A 22,385-nucleotide genomic window follows, 5' to 3' on the forward strand; every position below is an offset into this window, starting at 1 on the left:
CTAATATTTTCTAACGAATTTTAACGGCAGGAATATATTTGAAAACATCAAGAATTTTGGAGGAACAATATATAAAAGTTGAACTTTGTAGAAATATATTTGCCAGTTATTATGTTTATAAGAACATGTATAAAATTAACCCAAAAAAAAATACAGGTAAGTGTTAAATATAAAAATGTTTAAATACCGTTTTCTAATAGCTTAAGCTTTTAAAGTACAACGGTTGTTTCACATGGTATGAGAGCAGGAGGTCCTGAGTTTGAGTCACGTCAGGCTCCTAACATATTAATTTCCTCCCATTTAATTCAAGTCCACGTCATGAGCCGATTAAAAAGTCTTGAGCCCAGACACGAGGAAGAGTGTTAAATATAAAAATGTACACCGTTCTCTAAAAGCTAATGTTTATATATTTAACAGTAAGTGCTTATTTATAGAGGAACGGCAAAAAAAAACTACTAATCTAAGTCGGTCTAAAATACATAACTAAATCCGGATAAAAAAATCGGGCCTGAATAAATTATTTCGGAATCAAATTTGGGTTCGTTGGAATATGAATATTCGAACAAAAAAAGGTTAACGACCGGATTCCACCATAATAAATAAAAGTTAAAATTATATTATATTACATTATTTTTAATTATAAATAATTTATTTTAAAAAATTATACAAAATATCTTTACAATTATAATCTTTTTATTTTAAGTATATAATTTTTAAATTTTAATTTTAATTTAATGCATATTTTTTAAATTTTTTCAAAAAATATTGACTGAAAGCTGAGTTCAACAGAATTCGAATATGAATATTCAATTTTAAATGGGGTTTGAATCTAAACAAACATATTGTCCGAAATTCGAGTTTTGGTCCCAACTCGGAAGACAGTTAAATATTTATTATTCTACCTTTAAATAAATATATTTTTTATTATATTTAAAATTATTCACTGTATTAATACTTTATTCTAATTTATATATACATACCTCTCTCAAAAAAAAAAAAAAGTTGTAAGGTCCAATTATAGAATAAAATATTTTGAGGGGGCTCAATGTAAGAAAAGTCTTTTTAAACTTTGTATGGATAAATATGAAATTGCTCTCGCAACTGCATCGCTCTCCTCTCTCTCTCTCCTTGCGCCGCCCCCCGAAACTACGCTCCACGCTCATGGCGAACTACGCCGAGCACCACCAAAACACTCGTTAGGGTTCCGTCTCCCTCGACCTCTACGGTGAGGGTGAAACCCTCGACCTCTACGGTGAAGGTGAAACCTCTCCTCGCTCCGTATCGCGCTAATCCGTTTCCTTCACACTTTAGCGAAGTTTAATGGTTTGGTTCCCCAGTTTTCATTAGCTTTTCCCCCATCCTTAGATCGAAGTTGCTTTATAATAATGTATGGAAACTCCTTCAACTATAGGACATTATGAAACCCCCTTAAATTTGAGTTTGGAATTGAGTTATTTTAGCTGATTAAAATGAGCATTTTATCGAATTTATCGATGATTCTATGAAATTCAATAGTTTAATCACTTCGTATTAAATGAATCTAGAACAATTAATGATTAATAGCTATTAAAGTTACTAAATTTAACAGAGTTTGTAACTTTTGTATATAAGAATAATTAAAATGAGAGAATTAGAAGTGGAAGGTGTCTCGATAATTATTAAAAAAATGTAAATTTGAGGGGGTACATTTTTACTTTTTAGCTATTTTTGTGTGGAGTATGAGGTCGACCTTGGGGAAAGAGGTGATACATTTGATCTTTATTTCATGGTTAAGTGTTATCACCAAATGTTTTTGAGTTCTTTCCCATACTAAAACAGAATTTAATGCTTGCAAACCTGCTTGTACTCTGGTTTGCAAGTTTGGCTTTTCTGTTACATGTTTAAATGGGAAATTTTATTTATTTATTTATTTTTGGACATTGCAATTTTTTTGCCCCAGAACTTCACATTTTAAGCGTTTATATAAAAATTCTTCATAAGCGTTGGATCATTGATCCAAATGTTGAACTGAACAATGCAGTTTGGCACAATATTGATGCTGATAACCTGGACCTAGAATGCATGGTGTGATGATTGGAAACTACTTTACACAATCTGTTAACAGGTGTAATTTGAAAGAGTAAGTGCAGATGAGCAAACGACTGAGAATCTTAGAATAAGTAATAATCTAGCTTTACATTAGACTGTTAAGTGTAGGATATCACTATATCCATTATCAAGCAATTCCAAATATGCTGTTTTGCTTTACACATATATTCGGGGGATGACAAGAGATTCTTTTCTTTTCCTTCTCTTTTCTCCTTTTCTGCTTATATTTTGGCATGTAACAACATGCTACTTCTGCACATGGTGTTCTCAAGTTGTCCTTATTTTTCTATACAATGATGTGATCTTGTCAAAGTAGTGGTCAATGATTACACAAGTGATTGCTCTTTTATTCTCCATATGTTATACCGGTGAAATACTATACACTATACAGACACCGCCAACTATAGTTTGTTGATCAATCTAAAAAGCTTTTAAAGATGCAGATTTGCTTTTATTTCACCTTGACGTGGTATGTTTTTCAGACTTAATTGGTATATATGCATAAGGAAACTCACGTCTATTATCAACTTCTTCATCATCCTAATAGAAGTAATGAGAAACTTTCTACCAAAGTGCTAACTGAAAAGGATAATTTATACAATCTTTGTAGTTTGTTCTTTTTCTTTTCATTTTAGCTTATACTATTGAATCGGTCTAACGATTCACCTTCGTGCTGCTGCAAGCGAACTAGCTGAGAATACGCACTTCTAGGTGTTCTAATCAAGTCTTCATGACTTCCCACTTCACAGAGTTTTCCATCTTGAAGAACAGCAATCATGTTGGCATTGCGGATGGTTGACAACCTGTGCGCCACAATGACTGTCGTACGACCCTCCATGAGCCCATTTAGAGCTTCTTGCACCAGCTTCTCAGAAGCCGTATCGAGAGCACTGGTGGCCTCATCTAGAAGAAGAATTGCTGGATCTTTCAAAATGGCTCTAGCAATTGCCACCCTCTGTTTCTGACCCCCCGACAGCTGGGCTCCGCGTTCCCCAACATGGGTATTGTACCCATTGGCCAATCGGCTTATAAAGCCATGAGCATTCGCTGCTTTGGCTGCTTTCATTACCTCTATCTCAGAAGCACCAGCTTTCCCGTATGCGATATTTTCATAGATTGTGGTGGAGAACAACGCTGGCTCTTGCTGAACCAGTCCTATTTGTTTTCTCAGTGACCTCAAGTTTAGACTCTGGATATCAGTTCCATCAATCAGTATCATCCCTGAGTTTGGATCGTAGAATCTTACTATGAGCGATATTATAGAGCTCTTTCCTGACCCACTTCTTCCCACTAAAGCAAGGCTTCTTCCAGCTTCTACATGTAAGCTTAAGTTCCGCAATACAGTGACACAAGGCCTTGTTGGGTACTTGAAGCTCACATCCCTGAACTCTATCTGTCCTCGGATATTCTCAGGCTCTATAGATTCATCGGGTTTTATATCGATCTTTCTTTCAAGTAGAGAAAAGACTGTGGTAAGTGCTTGCGATCCCTTTACGATGTCGGGAGTTAGGGCTAGGGTCTCTGCAATGCTGAGTGCAGTGATTATTAACACCATGAAGGACTTAATGATACTACCAAAGTCCGATTCTCGGTGCTTAAGAAGCTGCGAGGAATACCAAAGGCCAAGTGCATAAGAGCAGTAGGCGAATAACTGGGAGAGGCCGTAGCCTATGCCTGATATATGCCCACGTAAACAGGCTTCTCTGTTAGGCTTCTGTAGTTTACTGATAAATTGGAGTGATATCCGGTCCTCAGCACCAAATGCCGCTATTGTTTTGATGTTGGCAATCGCTTCTTGTGCCACGGAAGTTGCTTGAGCATAGGCAATCGTGTAATTCCCTCCAAATCCCTTGAGAAACAGGTGCTGCATGGAGTGCATAGAAATAGTTAACAAAATTTATCCCTGTTAGGCTTCATGATAGGAGTTGCTAAAGTACTTCCTGATCATTACCTCAGCTATTGCAGCACCAATGAGTAGAGGGAACGTGGCAATGACAACTGCTGCTAAACGCCAACTAAGAAGAAATGATATGACAAATGCGGTCGCTGTAAGTGATAGATTCTGAATGATGGTTGACAACCTCTCGGAAACTATGCTTCGCATTAGTGTTGCTTCAATTGCCAAAGTTGACGTGAGTGATCCACAACTATTCTCTTCCTTATCGAACCATCCTATCTCTTTCCTTAAAATAGCTGTGTAGAAAAGAAAAATGTGGCGCTAAATGTGAGATGAATATAAACTTAAATTATCTTCCTAAGTATACGATGCATACTGTTCACTTGTGTCTGTGCATTTGAATGATTAAATTTGATAAAACTAAAGACTGATTGTGATGTAAGATTACATCAAACCCAGCTAACTTAACAAGATTTGGTAAAACAGTGATAAATGATCGAAAAATCATTTCAACTGCTCATTTGATTGGAATTCATTAACTGGGCATCTGTGTAAATGTGCAGTAATATGGTTAATATTCTCTACTTTTATGGTCTGTAAAGATGTCATCTGAAGAATAGTTCCTTTGAGGGGCCTTAGTTGTTAATTTCATCATGAAACTATATGGCTTTGCTTATTATGATGTTGTACTGAGTTCTATATTTTGCTAATTTTTATACATTTTGCATGAAAAGATATGGTGACAGATTGGTTTCCAGCTACATTGTTATGTGATTGCTTTTGAAGCAAATGAAAAGACATATTTGTATCCACTGTTAGATCAATGTATTCCGATGAGGGAGCTGCTGATTGATACCTGAGAACATAAGTAGGCGGACACGCGTGGTGAGCTTCTCTCCCATTAAGGTGTAGAAATAATGTTGCAATACGTATATAGGTACTGTGATGATCGCTGCTCCAATGAATATGAGTGAGATGATCTTGATCTCATGTTTGATGTGAGGTTTATCATGAGAATAAAATGCAGAGAGGACATGAGTAATTCCTAGAGCAAATAGTGGACCTTCGGCCCCCGCAAGTATCGCACCGAGTGATCCCATCATTGCATATGGCCATTCTGGCTTGTTCAGTTTTATTGCTTTCCATATCAGTGGTGTTTTTGCCAACTCAGGTTCTTCTCTGTGAAATCCTTGCTGCTGTATCCGAAACATTGACTTTGTCTTCTCATTATATTCTTCGATTTCGGGAAGAAGCCGTGATGTTTTTGAAGGGTCCCTAAAGAAAACAACATTATAAAGACTTGGCCAGATATTAATGAGCTGAATAAGATTGATAGTCCTATATGCATGTCCACTTACATTGTTTCCTTAACATTGTCGCCATTCTTGTACTCGTTGTTTTTTGATACTTGAAATCGCACCAGAGTGGCATACTCTCCATTTTCTCCTTTAGACATTAATTCTGAGTGTGTGCCGCTTTCAATGACTTTTCCATTCTTTAGGACAATAATGCTATCAGCTTTCCTAATTGTGGATAGCCTGTGTGCAACCACAACTGTTGTCCTATCTAACATTATTTTCTCCAAGGCATGTTGAACCATGCATTCTGATTCCGCATCTAGTGCACTAGTAGCTTCATCTAGAAGTAGAATTTTTGGATTTCTAAGAACTGCTCTGGCAATGGCGATTCGCTGCTTTTGGCCTCCAGAGAGCTGCACTCCACCTCCCACCTTATTAAACAAAATTAAAAAAACACACTTATATGGCATAGCGATGAGAAAGAGAATGTTTGTGGTGGCATTTCTATGGAATGACTGCCATGTCGCCCATGTTGATGACAAGGGTGGAAAATCCACTTTTTTCTGTTTAGTAAATCAAATGAGAACTAAGCTCTTTCTAGGTACTTTTGTTCAACCATTCATGCATTTGAATGATATAATCTGATGAAATTGAAAAATGATTGTGGAAAAGACTAATTTCGTCAGTTTCTAAACTTGGGTTTTAGTAAACCCAAAGAATTTCAATTAAATTCTCCAAAATTATTGGTGAGTAATTTTCCGTCGCAAGCATCATTTTTCTCAGCTGCATTAAAGGTTTTTGTGAAATTAAGAGTTAATTTTCGGATTTTGTCCTTAAACTTTAAACTTAATTTAATGAAAATATAGTTTTGAAGAATTTTTGGTTCACGTAAGTTGGGTACTAGAATTTATGTAAGAATACAGTTGATAACCTTCAGCATAGATAATCTGAGAAACTAAAAATAAAAAAGAGGGTAAAGATTCATCAGCATGAAATTACCAAGCGGTCCATGCCAATGACACACTCCTGTGCCACGGGCCACAGCATCACAATCAAAGGCATGTAGGTTTTCTACGTACCTCGGTGAAGTATCCTTCAGGTAAACCTTGTATAAAAGAATGAACATTCGCAACTTTAGAAGCCTCTATTATGTCCTCCATGGTTGCTCCTTCTCTTCCATATGTGATGTTTCCTGCGATTGTTGTAGAAAACAATGCAGGTTCTTGACTCACGAGTCCCATTTGCTTCCTTAGCCACGCCAATCTGAGGTTCTTTATATCATGGCCATCCAAAAGAATATTACCTATTTTATGTCAATAAATTGGCAGTTACGAACTTTCTTTTATGCATTTGTTTCTTATTTTGTATTGTTATTCTAACTGATTTGCACCTGATTTTGGCTCATAGAATCTTTCAATCATGGAAATAATGGTGCTCTTTCCTGATCCACTCTGACCGACAACAGCTGTAGTTTTTCCGGCGCTGATTGTGAAATTTAAGCCGTTGAAAACCACGCTCTTCCTTGACGGGTAAGCGAAAGACACCTCACAAAACTTGATTTCACCTTCCACTTGTGGTAATACCATTCCATCATCCGATGTTTTTGATGTACTTGGAGCCTTTTCTATCATGCTGATAATCTTTCTTGCTGCAGCATGGCCTTTCGCAAGAGAACTAATGTTTGGAGCTGCTTGACCAAGAGCGCTGCATATGTAGTTTATTTGTTAAAGAGATTACATCTATGTTTTAAAAAAACAGTAAAAAAATGTATGGAGACCCCTGCAACTGTTAGCCATCTTAAAATAGATACCCGCCCCCAATTTTATGTTTTGATTGAGATCCCCTTGCCTTTTGATTGCTCTGATTTGAGTTATTTCAGTCAATTGACTATCAAGCAAATGAATTTGGGCGATCTATTTCAAAATGGCCAATAGCTGAAGGATCTACATACTTTTTTACCCGAAAAAATAACAATTATAAGGGATATTATCCATTAGATGATCTTACAATCCACTGAAGATAACATTTAGGATCGTTGTGAATGCTTTACCACCATTCGTGACACCATGCCTAACAAGGAGACCAGCATACCAAAGGAGTAGTGCCCATGCACAAAATAACAGCCCATAGGTCGAACCTACTCCAAGTCCTTTTACAAGTCCACCTTTTGTTCCCAATTTCAGTGCCTTTCTAAGTGATTTTGAGTATGCTTCAATTGCTTTTTCTTCCCCTACGTACGAATACACTGTCCGGACCTGTGAAATTACCTGATCCATGGAGAGTATGGTTGTGACAATTCAAATTAAGGCTAATAGAGACGTCAAAAGTTAGTCAAATTCTAGCATACTTTTATGCATATTTATGATGCTTATACTCTGTCAGATACTCGACGGATAATACAATGCAGAATAATTTTCTGGTTGGGGTATGAAATTATTGATGATCTCTTCTGTCTTACTTGAAGGAAGACAATCTCTCATAACATTTTTTAGCATTTTACAACTCTTGCTTTCATGGAAACCAATATTAAAATGATCTGTCAATGGAAAATAGGAAGAAAAGGTAAGAGGTATCACCTCTTCTGCAACTTTTCCGGCTTCAGCATATGCAGTTTCACCCTTCTTCGACAGACTGGACATTATAACAGTATATGTGCCTCCGGCGATTACCATTAGTGGTACAACAGCTAAGGTGAGTAGTGTTAGCTGCCATACTGAAAAAAATCCTACAATAAACCCTACCAAAAACTGCGAAAGGTACCGTAAGCAGTGGCCTATCTGCACAATATACAGAGAATGTTCAGTTTTCTTAATAAAGTCATATGAACTAAACTATTTCTAGACTGAAGGGTGTCACAAAGTTAAATAATAGGTAAAAAAAGTATGGACTCAGCTGAATTGTACCTCATCTCGAAAGGGATGCCTGAACTTTAAAAGTTTTGATTTTACTGCATACTGTCGTACTCAAAACTAACATTTTTATTTATCCTTTTTGATGAATATGTTGCAATCTAAAAATATCATGTCATTTGATGAAATATTCAATATGCAATTTATTAAAAAATATTAAATTCTAACAAATGTTTGAAAGTTTTCTCGAATAAAAGGAAAATGAAAGATTATGTAGTACAACCAAAAATTTCGAAGTTTGTCCATCTCAAAATGCTCTATAGTTTAAGTTTAGTCTACTTTTTTAAACTAAATTTTGTTCAGTATTCAGCATTCTATCATTTTTTTTTAATATGTGTAAAGGAAGAGATGCGTATGAAATGCACACTGTTTGTATGCTCATAGGAGACAACATAAATAATCGTGTGCTCGAGCAAAGTCAAGTCGTCAAGTAAATCTGCTGCTTCCTGCTTACTTTATCGCCTATTGCGTCCTGGATGAGCACAGCATCACTTGTTATGTGGTAAAGTATGTTTTCATTTCTTGCTTGTGTATCAAAGAAGCTCATATCTTGCTTCAGGACACACTGGATGTATTTGATCCGTAATCTAGCAGTTTGTCTCTCACCGGTTTGCATCCAAAATGCTACCCCTGCATGTGTATTTTGTGATGAAACCTCGTAGAATAATAAAAACGAGATCATTATAGTTGTTAATGTAGATATATTAAGAAACATTGGCGTCGTTCCTTAAATTGTTGGTTGTAAGTAACATGAAAATATCACCTGATGCCTTTGAAATCAAATTGCTTATGGGAAAGTATGAGATTATTTTGAAAATATGTCGCATCTTTCTGTAAACTTAGTTGCTAAAAGTATAATTATCATCACATACCTATACACGCTGATACCATTACCATTATTCCGAGATAAACCAACTGCAGTGCATTCTGCAAAGAAAGGAAAAAACTTAGAATTCCTTTTAGGACTAGATGATGATTATGATGATGAATTTTCCAGTTGAAAGGACTGCTTTAAGTGGTGATGAGTATCTTTATATGTGTATTGGCAATGTGAATCATTCTCTTAAGAATTGAATGTTATGTTAATAGTTGGTCTTAGTAGTTTGTCAATAATTTTGTCTGAGTCTCGTATTTGGGACTTGCATCTTTCATCTCTTCCTTTTATTCTAAGCTAGAATCTTAGATTGTGTTGTGTTACTGGCATCGTTAATCCTGTAATTGTCTACAATGTTTTTCTATTTTCTGTTATGTAAATAAAATTCACACTGCTTATAATTCCTTAGTCTTCTCAAGGTTCCCATGATACATAAAGCTGTAAAATTTTACATTGCTAAATTCCAGTGCTCTTACGCTGTGGCTTCATTTAAAGCCCATTTGGTATATGTTTACATAGTGTAGCTGGGCTTTTAGAAGTGAACGCTAACCATGAAAATTTTTCTACTTTTGTATATTATTTCCTGCTGCAGATATGTGTTTTCTAGGGCTTTCCCTTGCAGCGTTGAATATGCAAGCTGAGTTCTCAACCGTGTTTAAGGTCTCACAGTAATGCTTCGAGAACCACAACGTGGACCTCAGCAATACTTCACTCAAGAAGCAGAGTCATCAACTACTTTTGAAGAGACCTTTTAAGGTCCCACAGCAATGCTCCAGTTGAGAAGCTGGGCCTCAGCAACACTCTGGTCAAGACGCAAAACAAAAGTGTTACCTTTGAGACCTCTGAAGCAAGTTTATGGGGGTGTGTAGAGAGAGAGCCCAAGGAGTCGATCAAGCGGCCGAAGAGCATGAAGAAGATGGGCAATGCAGCTCCATGGACGCATGATCCGATGCCGCCGAGCACCATCAACACGCAGTCCGCCCGGTTGGCGAAGGCGAAGAGGTTGGTTCTTGATTCGTTATCGTCTGCGCCTCGGGTGCTCGACACCTCATTCTCGTTGTTCTCATGAGTGTCTCCCATGGACGCAGAGTTGTTGAGATGTTGAAATGGGTTCGAGTTTCGGAAGCAAAAGGTGGTGCAGAGAGAGAGAGAGAGAGGNTTGTTAAGCCACGAAGGCGAGGAGAGTTTGTTCGCAGCGTAGTTCTCGTGAAGAGCTAGAGCTAGATCACCAAATGAGACTCGAAAAGTTATTGAATATATGAGCAGTAAAGTTTATGGATGGTCAGTGTGTTGTACCATGTCATGAAATTGCGGCTTCAATTTGGCTCTACTGTAGGGTGCAGTAGTACTATTTGACAGTTGCTATTAGAAATAATACTTACATTAAGTTCTCTCCAACAACTCTACACTGAGTCAATTTATAATCTTTTGCCTCTTGATACAGTAGAAGTTTTAAATTTCAAGTTATCAAATGCTCTGTAACAGATTATTATTGCAGCTGAATCTTTTATGAGAAAAAGTCCTTTCACAAATGCGAGCAATATGGCCATTTCTTTTTCATGTTCATGGGTAAAATCTCTAGTTGAGGAACTAAAAGTGTTTTTAGGTGGAGGGATTAAGTTGTGTTATGGGGATAGCACAGGGACAACCCATGCATTTTTACCCATAAATGAGCACAACTAACCAGCCTCTCCTGCTTGCTAACCAACTACCCCCCAAGCTTTTTCTTACTCCCTCATGAATCTTGTTGGTACATTACCCTGTGTGTGAATTGAATGTTCTTGGCTCGCTTTTCTTTTACTGGTAAAAGATCTAAATGCATGTACATGAGTGTGGTAGTGGAAACATTTATAAGCTTCAGGGTTGTTTGGAAGCGGAAAGTCGGAGAGCGAGAAAGCTGTGCCTGTCGCGCACTCGACTTCGCCCTCCATACCGAAGTCGAAATGCCATTTACAATTATGAGTGAGAGTTCGGGCGATTTTGTGATTCTGGTACTGAAACAAATGTCGATGTCGATGACTTTCTCGGAGTTATGAGTGCAACCACCGAAATCCAGAAGAACAAGGAAGGTTTTTAGTGACATAGAGTCCAACATATAAATCAAATAAAAAATAAATCATCAATGAAAAGACAAGAATACTGGGGTAGAAATATGTAATTTTTTATTGTTATCTATAATACTAAAAAAAATTAATTCTTTTAGTAGTAATCTAGGTTGTGTCAGTTGTTCATTTATTTGGCTGTCAGGAAGACCTGCCAAAATTCATTGCCTCATTATCAAACCACTCTCTCTCTCTCTCTCTAATCCTCCAAAAACTAAATTTTGTAATAGAAAACGTCAATGAATAGTAGTTTTAAATTTTTAATATATCCTGCTCATTTGTATCGGGATAATCACGTAAAACAAACCAGACAGCTCGATGTCAAATTACATAAAGGGACATACACTGATAGAAATTTATGTCGTAAAATGATAGATATATGAATTGAATCCAACACCTCCTTAAAAGCAAGCGAACTTTAGATTGATTCTCGCAACATGTTATCCAAAAGATCAATCCGATATAAAATACTCAGAAAAATAATATGACCTAGAAAATATGAAAAATATGGTGCCTTTTCTTTTGCCTTTTAGATGATGGCACTATGAAGTAAATTAAGATGTAGGGCCCCTCAATTGAATTGTAATCCAGACATAGACACTGATGTACTATGGTTGTCTTCTGGTGGGTTCATGAAGTGTGTGCTTCAGGACAGCATACAACCATTAAATGCCAATAAAAAAGCTGGGTCAGGATTCAGAAAGTGAGATGACCATTAGCTTGTTTTATATGTTTCATTACTATTAATAGTATAACAGTATAACTCATATAGAACTAGATTACTATACTATTCGTAGTACAAGTCATTGGTGCTATAAGGTTTTCCGCCTTTAGATAAAGAGATGTGTGGTTAGAATGATAGTGATCCTTTAGGATTGAGTGAATGGTTGGTTGAATAGTATAATATAATAGATGTTAATAGTTAAAAGAATAAATCTAATGACAGAAAACTTGGTAGCACAAAGCGTTTGGTACTATTGATAGCATAGTAGCTAAACTCTATAAATAGTACCAAGTGCTTGATGTTACCAAGTTTTCCGCAATTAGATTTATCCATTTAACTATTTTTGCCCGTTAGATCATATTATTCAACCAACCACCCACTCGACTCAGGGTACCACTATCATTCTAACCGTACATCCCTTCATCTAAGAGCCAAAAATCTAATAGCACCAATGACCTAATGTTATTAATAGTGTAATAACCTAGTTCATAAATTTATATCCATTTACGTTGACAAATAATCAATTGATATGGAAAAAGGAAAAATAGAAAAAGAAAAAGGGTAAAGAGAAAATGAGGAACATTTTACGGCAAGTATCAATAAACAATTTACTCACATCAACAAAGAGTTGAGTTCGCCAAAAATGGGCTTTTCGGCTTGCGAAGCCCAAGGCCTTAACGAGCGAAATCACAATAGCGGTCACAAAGGCCCTAGGCACCACATTTACAAATATACAATAGTCTCGAAACTCTGACCTTACGAATAAGTTAATAAACAACTCACCACCAAACTACTAGTGATTTGGCGGTAAAAATGTTCTTCAATGTTACCATATTCGATTGGAACTCTGAATTTTAATGCCTTACCACCGAAAAAATTCCTCGCAAATTTTTTTTGTAATCCTCTATGTATCAATAAAAACATGTATACCGTGGCAGTTAGTCCTGGATTAGCTTCATTCTCTGTTCTGACTATATTTTGCAAGATTTTATTTAAGTTTGGACCAAACTTTTTATCAGTTATTCTCAAGTTAATTCTAAATAAAACCTTTCCCTATATGGAACTGTTCTTGTAAGGACTTTGATCTAGACTTATTTGGAGTTCTAATTCTTTTGTTACAGAAGAAATTTGTTTCAACAAATGGACAGCTAATTAATTAAGTAAATTTTCCATTAGATAAATCTTTCTCTCGCTTGAATGTTATTTGGGTAATTTTAATTTTTAAATGACTGATCATGTCAAGATAAGAAATGATAAAATGCCCCCGAAAATAATTAAGTATCATGCTCTAATATACATTATTACTAATGTGTAGCGATCAACTGTTTGGAGGCTCCATCATTAAAAAAAAAGATGTGTAAGAATCAAGAGGTTAGTACTTTTAAAAGTATTTCAGTTCAACTCTCTCTCTCTCTCTCTCTCTCTTGAGAGAGAGAGAGAAATAAATTCGAGGGCGCGATATGGAAATTAACTATAAATTCCTTATGGTTTATGTTCAATCATGTGTTTAATATAGGATGCAATGGTTTATTTGCAATGTAATTATCATCCTAATGTTTGCTCAAATTGTTGCTTATTTAATTCTATATACTTCACAATTGACTTAAAAAAATAAAACTATTTAATTGCATATGTCGTAACAAGAAAAGAAGTGTATATATATATATATATATATATATATACCCATTCAAAAAGAAAGTGTGTCACCCATTAATGGCACCTTAAATGTAATTTGTATGTACCTTAATTATATGAACTCGTATGATCTAATTAGATATGACTTATGAGAGGATACAATGCCAAACTTAGTCTTGGAGTGTTGTTGTTGTTGTTGTTGTTGTTGTTGTTGTAATTGTTGTTTTTTTTTTCTCTCTCTCTTAGTTCTTTTGTTTAAGGGATTTTTTTTTTTTTTAATGGTGATGAAAGAATTACAAAATGGATTTTAATTAATTTATAACTAGATCTCATCTAAATGAAAATTTTATTGGTAAGAGCTCTTCTAATATGAGCACAACTCACAATAATCTCAATTCTCCTCTCTCCTCCAATCCACAACCCCAATTTGATATGTATTTCTACTCAAAAAAATATAAAAAAACCTTGTTACCTCTATTTCAATACTTTTGTTCACTTACAAAACCAAGATCTCCTTCCTAATTCTTTTTTTTGAGAGAGGGAGAGAGAACTTTCCTTACTCATTCTTGACATTAAGAATATGATCAATGCAACAAAAATTCATTGTTCCATCAATTCCAACAATGGTCCAATAGAAAAATAAAAAATAGACTAAATTACATAAAATCTTCCCGTCAAAATTTAATTTTTCACTTTTCATTCCTATCATTTAAAAACCTATACTTTGCCCCCTTATAAAATAAAAATTGGTCATGAGGAGTACGGTGTAAACTGTGATGATAAAATGATCATTTTACTTCTCATCATTTTTGGCAACAGGAGAGAAGACTGAGGATATTTTTGGCATAAAAATATATATAATAATATTTTATAAATGGAACCCTAACGAATCATTAACGACAGGAGGTAAAATGAACATTTTTTATTTTATAAAGGGGTAAAGTGTAGGTTTTTAAATATAGATTTTTATTTTATAAGGGGACAGAGTAAGTGGGAGAAAAGTGAAAAATCAAATTTTGACAGAAAATTTTTTATAATTTAGCCTAAAAAATAATATGAAAAGCTTGTTTAGACTATAACTTCCATTACTTATGTAGTTGTCGATGTGCCCGTTTATATTGTATAAATCAATCTGCACATGACACATCAGTAGTATATTAAGAAACCAACAACGCTAACTCTAAATCATTTCATCTCAATTGCTCTATAATCCAACACTCCATTATTCACAGGTAATTGTTGATGGAAGGGAGGAGGGCTCATGCACAACTCCAGGTTGAGATCTGGACACCGATAATGCTCGCAGGGCGCCGTCGCCGATGTCTCCTCGTCCTGTCGAAGAACCCCTTCCTTTTGATGCTTCACCTCTTCTTTAACAAAAGAAGCGGCGAAATCCGAGGGCGGCGCCTGGATCGGGTGGTGCGTCGCAGGGTCGATCCCGCGGCTCAACAGCTTTCGTCTGATGTGCGTGTTCCAGTGGTTCTTAATTTCGTTATCCGTCCTCCCCGGCAAACTCCTGGCTATAACTGACCATCTATATATACATTTATGTGGCAGTTTGTAAGAACTGTCATTCTTAACATGATATCAGAGCGAGCTAGTTACGTAAAAATGAATGTGCGGTGTTTATTACTTGTTGCCCAGGAGGCTGTGGAGCTTGACGATGAGCTCGTCCTCGTCGTGGGAGAAGTTGCCGCGCTTGAGGTCGGGGCGGAGGTAGTTGATCCAGCGGAGGCGGCAGCTCTTGCCGCAGCGGAGGAGGCCGGCCGCCTTCGGCAGCGACCGCCAGCACCCCTCGCCGTGCTCGCGGATGTACGCGACGAGGCGGTCGTCCTCCTCCTTGGTCCATGCACCCTTGTTTGTGTGGGCCTTCTCACAACAAGGAGACCTCCCCATGGATGATGATGATGATGATGAAGATGATGATATGGATGGTACTAGTTTGGTACTAGTTTGGTACTTGGAATATTTTTCTCCTTTTGTTTTTGTTGTTGTTCTCTCCTCCTCCTAAAGAGTCTCAACAAAGGCTTGGCATTGCACTTGGGGTTGGTCTTATATAGTTATTTGACTTGTGAGAGAAAGAGGGGAGTAGGGTTTGGTGCATTTGGAGAAACTAATATTGCATGTACCCTGTGCACAAGTATCTTAAGCGCATAGCAATTAACTAGCTAGGAATTATTGGCTTAAATGGGTCAGCATCCTGCCCTGTGACGGAAGGCTAAGTGGGCCGAGTCACGTTCGAAATGACGTGCGACTGGGTTGGACCGAGTCATGTTCGAAGTGGCGTGAGACTGGTTGGACCGAGTCACAATCGAAACCTGTGGACGCTGTATTTGTACACTTTAAGTGAATTGATTGCTTATTTCTAATAGCTCGAGCTTTTGAGATTAATGGTCAGTGCCAACGATCCAACAGGAATGTCAATGGGTACAAGTATCTGAAATTTTATTTAAATCCGAATTGGAGTTAAGCGAATTTATCCGATACTAAACGGGTATAGTTTTGGATACGGGTATATAAAACAAAAATCCGACGGATTTGAACTTGAATATAATTAAATTTTGTCTCTACCTGACTCGGATCCAAATCAGACTTAAATTCGAATTGATTTTACATTATATAATATATATTAATAATTAATATTACATTTGATTATGTATTTAAAAAATTAGATTTAATGTAATATATTTTGAAATATGGTAAAGAAAAATAATTGTTTCATATTTAGCTTTTTGGTTCCGGTTTGGATTTCGGATTTTTGATTGAGTAAATTTTTCTTAAAGCCGACAAAACACTTGCACTCTTCGGATGGCAAGGATTAAAGTACGGAACATAATAAAAGAAGCATAAGAATTTTTGCACACGAGATTTTAAGTAAACTGCCACTATAACATAATTAGATTATAGGGATATATTTTTAGAATATTTTTATGTAAGTATTTTATTTATGTCAAAATTTTTTAAAAAAATCTACTAATATTTAAATATAAAGTTCAATCCAATCAAAAACAAAAAGTTTCTTTACTCAATCAACCCCACCGAGTTACTCGGCCCGATTACAAATAGAAAAGAAAAAAAAAAAAAATTGATCATCATCTACCTTCCTCCTCCTTCGTCGCAACCAACGAGATTAGGTTCCGACAGCTGGAGTTCGGTCGCGAGGATCTCACAGAAACCGTAGAAGGTTGCGATCGCCACTTGTCCCTCCGGCATAGCCCACAGGTCGCTGGAAGAGTAGATGCCAAACATCAAGGCGACCCTACATATAGCGACACTTTTAAAATATGTAAATAATTAAGCTGGCAACACTTTTTTTTTTAATCTATGCTAATATTTAAAAGTATTGCTATACACCATTTTTGTTGTAATGTACACCCATATATAGAATGGATCGAGTGGGATAGTGCAGTGCATGGGATGATGTGGTGCATCTGGTGCAGGCATTTTTTTGGCTATTTTGGGTCTTCTAGATACAAGTCGGTGACTAAAAGAGTATTTTTCATTACTTATATAAGGGCAAAATATATTAGTCCCTTTCCTTTCTCAATATTGCAATTTGGTCTAATATATTTTTCCTTCAAATATTATAGTCCTTAAAACTCTATAAATGTTGTATTTTAGTCTCTAATCGTCAAAAAAATGAAAAAAAAAAAATCTAATCATTCATTTGTACATAAAATGAGAAGCTTAATTAGTTCAATGCATTTCAAGTAAGGTTAAAATATTATTTCACAAGACTAAGTCAAATTTTTCTGAACATATGATAAGAAATTAACTAAAATTTTTAAGCCATGAGAAATAGGACCAACCTAGAAATTTGGATAGTATAGGGACCACCCGCACAAAAATTTTATCAAGAAAGATGCAACATTGAAATGTTCATAATTATTGATTAACAAAATTAAAAAAAAAAATTAAAAAAACCAAAACAAAACAAAAGAATAAAAACAAAAAAGGCCATCACCATCAAAAGCACATGATATTGCTTAGTTAAGCAGTATATAAAAGAAGAAAACAACAAAAGATTAATTATTATGCGTGAGCTCAAACAGGAATAAAATGAAAATTAAGTTAGGGTCTTAAAAGTATATATGAGTTGACACTTGACATGGTCCTTAATTAATTATATATGTATCTTATCCACTTTACTTGCTAATTAATCCTTTTTATTTAGTTAATGACCATTCATAATGGCCATGTTTATTGCCTTTTTCATATTTTTTAACATAAATGGCACATCTTGATGCAAGTTGGAGGCATTTAATTAATTAAATATTCTGATTGTGATGTTAATTAGATAAATTTTATCAATTGATGCATTTACGGTGCATTATTAAACATTATCTAAATTATTACAAGTACTTAACAAGCAAGTTTAATTAAGATTTGCAGCATCATTTACATTAGGAATAAAATTATCTCAAAATTATTATTGAAAAATCTCAAACTTTTTTTCTATTTTTTTAAATACCAATTTTATATAAATGTGTTAGAAGAAAAAAAAAATTAGTTGTTATAATTGGTTAGTTTATAACGCATCCGATTAAGTGGTAGATGAAAACTTGTTTAAAAAATTTTGGAAACAAAAAAAAAAGTTATTTTCAAATTTTAATTTTTTTATTGTCAAGAAATTAATTTGGATGAAAGAATTGTTAGCAATATTCACTTTTCACTTCTAGGTCTGTTCATAAAAAAATTTATTTTAAAAAATAAAAAACAATCATGATACCAAACGAGGCTTTTACCGTCAAAATGAGCTTCTTTTTTTCTTTTTTTCTTTTTTTCTTTTTTTTGTTTAACATTGTAGAGCAATCCAAATCTTTTGAACTTTGCTAAAACTTTTCTTTCACTATACATTCAAATCAAAATCAACGGTTTCCATCTTTATGCATTATATTTGAGGAAAAATTCTAGAATGTACCAGTTATATTAGTGACATAGTGTCCTTAATCAATCAAATGACTCTTTTTTGAAGTTATCTGTCACATCATGACTATAAAATATATTTCTGTTGTATTTTTTTTTGAAAAGAAGAGATATAATTAATTTGTTATTGATGATGTGGTGTAAGTATGCCAAATCAGACTTTCTCACATTTGAGAGAGAGAGAGAGAGAGAGCCAAACATATATCTAGATTAAAAGTTTGGAACATTAGATATTCAAATTAAAAGTTCAAGGACCAAAGTAAAACTCCTAATGAGATTTGAAAACTACCAGTACATTTTACCCTAATTTTATTTCTCTCCAGCCTTTCAAGGTTCCACAGTCAAAAAGTAGGATTAGAGTGACTACAAAAAGTTCTTATGAAGAGCATCACCATGAATAGCTCTAATTAGGTTGGCTTTTTATGTTGGCAAAAATTGGCCATACACATAATACTCGACCTACTTTACTATCAATAAGGTACTGCTGGGGGTTTGCGGAGAGAATACGTCATATGTTGTGAGAAAGTTTGATGAAAAATATTATGTTTGTTTATATTCGTAATATCATGTTTCACATCTCGCAATTAGCCAAATATAATATATTTTCTATAGACTCGCCGAAAAATAGAGGAGTATATCTTTACATACTTTCGCCTCGACTCCGTTTTGGCTACTAATATTAGATTGGACTTTAATACCAAACGGGCCCTAACTTACTCAAAAAAGTGTGTTTTCTTTAGGTTAGTTGGAGGAGGTAAAAGCTTTTGATGGATTAGCACATCTTGAGCAATAGGAGCCCACATGCAAACCAAATATCTAAGTATGAGTACCTATCACACTAATGTAACATTTCCACATTGTGGGTCCATTTTCCTCTTAGGTAGGTGCCAAACAATGGATCACTATGATTGAGATTATACAACAAACCCTACATGTAATAGACTTATTCCTAACCTTCAAGGAAATATCTAATACCATCCATGTTATGGGTACGTTAGGCGCCACTTCTGCTTTTGTTTTCAGCTGTAATCCTTTTAATATAATGTTTTGGCCAAAAAAAGAAAAGTAAATTTTTTTTTACTATGGTGAGTAGCACAAATAGGACTCATTACAAAATACCAAAATGTTTTAATTTGGAACTTTTGAAACATATAGTACTATTTAACTTGTTGTTTAGGTCAAATAGGCCCCTTCCTAGAATAGGTCACACATCATTTAAGAATGGGCAAATATATGTCCTAAGAACTCAATATTCATCCTTTTCATTAAAAATAATTAACCAAAATCGTTTGATATGATGTTACTTACAAGCTAAATTGCCACTATGACTCTATATGTTTGGATTTATAAGCAAATTGCATTAAAAATGGTAAAAAAATATGATAAAATAAATGCACTGTTTATTTTTGTAACTAACATTATATTGCATATATCGCGCGCAATAGATGACCCATTAAGATTCAATTTTTATACATCTATCGGAAAAACGAAAAAAAGAACATTTGTACATTCTTTTGTCGCAATTCTTTTTCGCCGAATTAGATTAAATGGTGCTCAATACCAACCAAATCTTATATAAATATAGTAACATATTTCGTATGGTATATATTTGTTACAAAGGAGATACTCTTCTAATTGTTGGCAAAACAATATTAATACTTGCACGTTTCAATCCACACGTGCTCAAGAAGATCTATGGTGTTGTTTAAATGTTGGGAAAACTTCAAATACCACCCCTATGATTTCACACTTTCTCACTTTAGTATTCTGTGGTTTAAAATGTATCAGTTTAGTGTCCTATGGCTTTATTTTTATCTTTTTGTTATTGATTCTAATCATTTTTTTGATTAAATTAGTGACAAAGTTAAAACTAAAGAACAATAAAGTGAATATTCGATAAATCTAGGTGAGGTATTTGAAATTTTTTGTATATAATTTAATAAAATATTAACGCAAAAGCTGACAAAAAGATAAAAATAAAACCACATTACACTAATTTAATATATTTTAAACCACATGATACTAAAGTGGAAAAAGTACGAAACCACGGGAGTGGTCTTTGAATTTTACCCTTAAATGTTTAATGTGGGGAGGAGAGCTTCTAGAAGCTATATATAGGATGATCACCATGAGTGGGGCAAGGAGAGGTGGGTAGAGAAAAAGTTGTGGTTGAGGTGTAGTGAGGTTGGGTTCACCACTTACACCTTCCACTCCAATAATATCTCCTTGTGGAGCAAGTTAGTAGCTATGAAGTTGGGTCACAATGAACGAAAAAGTTTTTTCTGTAACAGATATTTTTAATATAAAAATTAATATATTAATTATTATTGTGAAAATTAAATCGTAAATAACATTAATAGTTTTTAAGTTAAAATTGTCAGATGATGATGATATTACTTTGACGTGAAATATTTGTTGCAGAAAAAATTTTCTACAAAAAAAGTTTTGTAGTTACATAGAGGAGGCAGGGTATTCCCTACCACAAATAGGATCTACCAAACAACTCACTACTCACAATCTCTATCTTGCAAAGTTTTTTTTTTTTTTTTTTTTTTTTTTTAAATCCCTACCAAACACCTCTCTAGTAGGTGGTAGCCCCACACAACAATAGATGGTAAACAGGATCATTGCCTACGTCTGGTCCACCATGTTGGCCCGCGCACCACACACGCCGCACTTTAATTATCATCTTATCTATATTTTCAATCCTATCTAAAATAAATTTTTCATTAGTAAATTAAGAAAAGACCACCCATAAACATTGAGAAATTATTTCTACAACATCATAAAATTATATTCTTAAAATTTTAAATACTCAAAGAGACGGTTTGGTCATATGCATTTGAAAATACAATATTAGTTGGAGGATACATGGAGTTGAAAATGTAGCAATTATGACTGCATGCATCTTGTTTGGTTAGGTGTAGTAGGAAATGCTGCAAGTATAAATACTTTTTTTGTTGTATATAGTTGAAAAGTGTATTTTTAAAATTTTACCACTTGATATATATATATATATATATATATATATATATACACACACACACACTGTGCTATCAGAAGTATAGAGGATTTGATACTTTCGATTTTTTGACTCTTGGATCAAGAATTGTATGGTTGGAATGATTGCGGTCTATCTTAGGATTGAGTAGTACTCATAAGATTGAGTAGTCTCCACAGAGTAATAGTATTAATCAAAAAGTTAGAAATGATCAAAGGGATTGATCTAAGGGCCAAAAAGTCAAAGACATCATATTCTTTATGCTTCCGATAGCATAGTAGCTCTACTCTTTCTCTCTCCCTTCTCTCTCTCTCTCTCTCTCTCTCTCTCTCTCTCTCTCTATATATATATATATATATATATATATATATATATATATATATATATGATGGTAAGATTGTCTCCAACATGGAAAAAAAATATTTTCTGTTTAAGAAATGATTAGGAAGGTATGTTTATCTTTTGTTTAAAATTACTCTCTTCAACTACTATATTTGGAACTGCGGTCATTTTAGATGCAGTTCTATTTACTGCAGTTTACCTTCTCATGCCGTTCCAACTACAATAGCTGAATTCAAATGCATCAAATCAAACATCAGATCTAGATATGCATTACAACTCGCATACAACCAAACAGTTCCTAAATATATATTTAATAGTATCTAAGTACCAAACTGAATTCAATTTTAGAATTTGATGTTTCAAGTATAAGAGTACCTTTTAGCATTATAAATGTAAATGATACCTGATTCATTTATAACAGGTACCATGTTAAACTTGCTACATGTTACTTGCTGGCCTTGCTTAATACAATACTATATACATAGATGGTAATTAAACTGAGTATTTGCTAACTGGTTGGTACAGAGATAGATGGGGCCATTGTCTCAGAAGAGTCACTTGTTTATTAGTGGTGGGTAACTACCACATA

At 34.6% G+C, this 22,385-nt stretch overlaps 2 protein-coding genes and 1 long non-coding RNA gene across 13 annotated transcripts; 1 reads left to right on the forward strand and 2 right to left on the reverse strand.

The window, feature by feature from the left end:
* LOC109715075 lies at positions 1,086–10,470 on the forward strand. 11 transcript variants are annotated; one of them, XR_002217494.1, is made up of 7 exons: positions 1,086–1,258; positions 2,838–4,220; positions 4,720–4,870; positions 6,691–6,812; positions 7,837–7,974; positions 8,577–8,699; positions 9,659–10,470. It is a non-coding gene; the product is annotated as an uncharacterized LOC109715075 (long non-coding RNA). The 11 variants fall into 11 exon arrangements; XR_002217488.1 differs by lacking the exon at positions 4,720–4,870 and adding an exon at positions 2,021–2,119 and having other exon boundaries at positions 6,691–7,974; XR_002217487.1 differs by having other exon boundaries at positions 6,691–7,974.
* LOC109715074 (ABC transporter B family member 13) lies at positions 2,456–7,937 on the reverse strand. Its single transcript, XM_020239873.1, has 8 exons — positions 7,860–7,937; positions 7,291–7,550; positions 6,674–6,987; positions 6,363–6,586; positions 5,377–5,714; positions 4,842–5,284; positions 4,040–4,281; positions 2,456–3,952 (listed from the first exon to the last, which is right to left on the reverse strand). The coding sequence occupies exons 1-8, from the start codon at positions 7,920–7,922 to the stop codon at positions 2,720–2,722; spliced, it is 3,117 nt and encodes a 1,038-aa protein (XP_020095462.1). The 5' UTR covers positions 7,923–7,937; the 3' UTR covers positions 2,456–2,719.
* LOC109715073 (myb-related protein Zm38-like) lies at positions 13,981–15,727 on the reverse strand. Its single transcript, XM_020239872.1, has 2 exons — positions 15,161–15,727; positions 13,981–15,061 (listed from the first exon to the last, which is right to left on the reverse strand). The coding sequence occupies exons 1-2, from the start codon at positions 15,421–15,423 to the stop codon at positions 14,713–14,715; spliced, it is 612 nt and encodes a 203-aa protein (XP_020095461.1). The 5' UTR covers positions 15,424–15,727; the 3' UTR covers positions 13,981–14,712.

Source organism: Ananas comosus, linkage group 9 (assembly GCF_001540865.1).
Source record: "Ananas comosus cultivar F153 linkage group 9, ASM154086v1, whole genome shotgun sequence".
NCBI lineage: Eukaryota > Viridiplantae > Streptophyta > Magnoliopsida > Poales > Bromeliaceae > Ananas > Ananas comosus.

Coding starts and splice junctions, on each gene's coding strand:
- LOC109715074 (XM_020239873.1), bottom strand. CDS start 7,922: ATGTCCAGTCTGTCGAAGAAGGGTGAAACTGCATATGCTGAAGCCGGA. Junction 7,551..7,859: donor CCGGAAAAGTTGCAGAAGAG/GTGATACCTCTT, acceptor TCCATGGATCAG/GTAATTTCACAGGTCCGGAC. Junction 6,988..7,290: donor AATGTTATCTTCAGTGGATT/GTAAGATCATCT, acceptor CTACATATGCAG/CGCTCTTGGTCAAGCAGCTC.
- LOC109715073 (XM_020239872.1), bottom strand. CDS start 15,423: ATGGGGAGGTCTCCTTGTTGTGAGAAGGCCCACACAAACAAGGGTGCA. Junction 15,062..15,160: donor CACAGCCTCCTGGGCAACAA/GTAATAAACACC, acceptor ATGTATATATAG/ATGGTCAGTTATAGCCAGGA.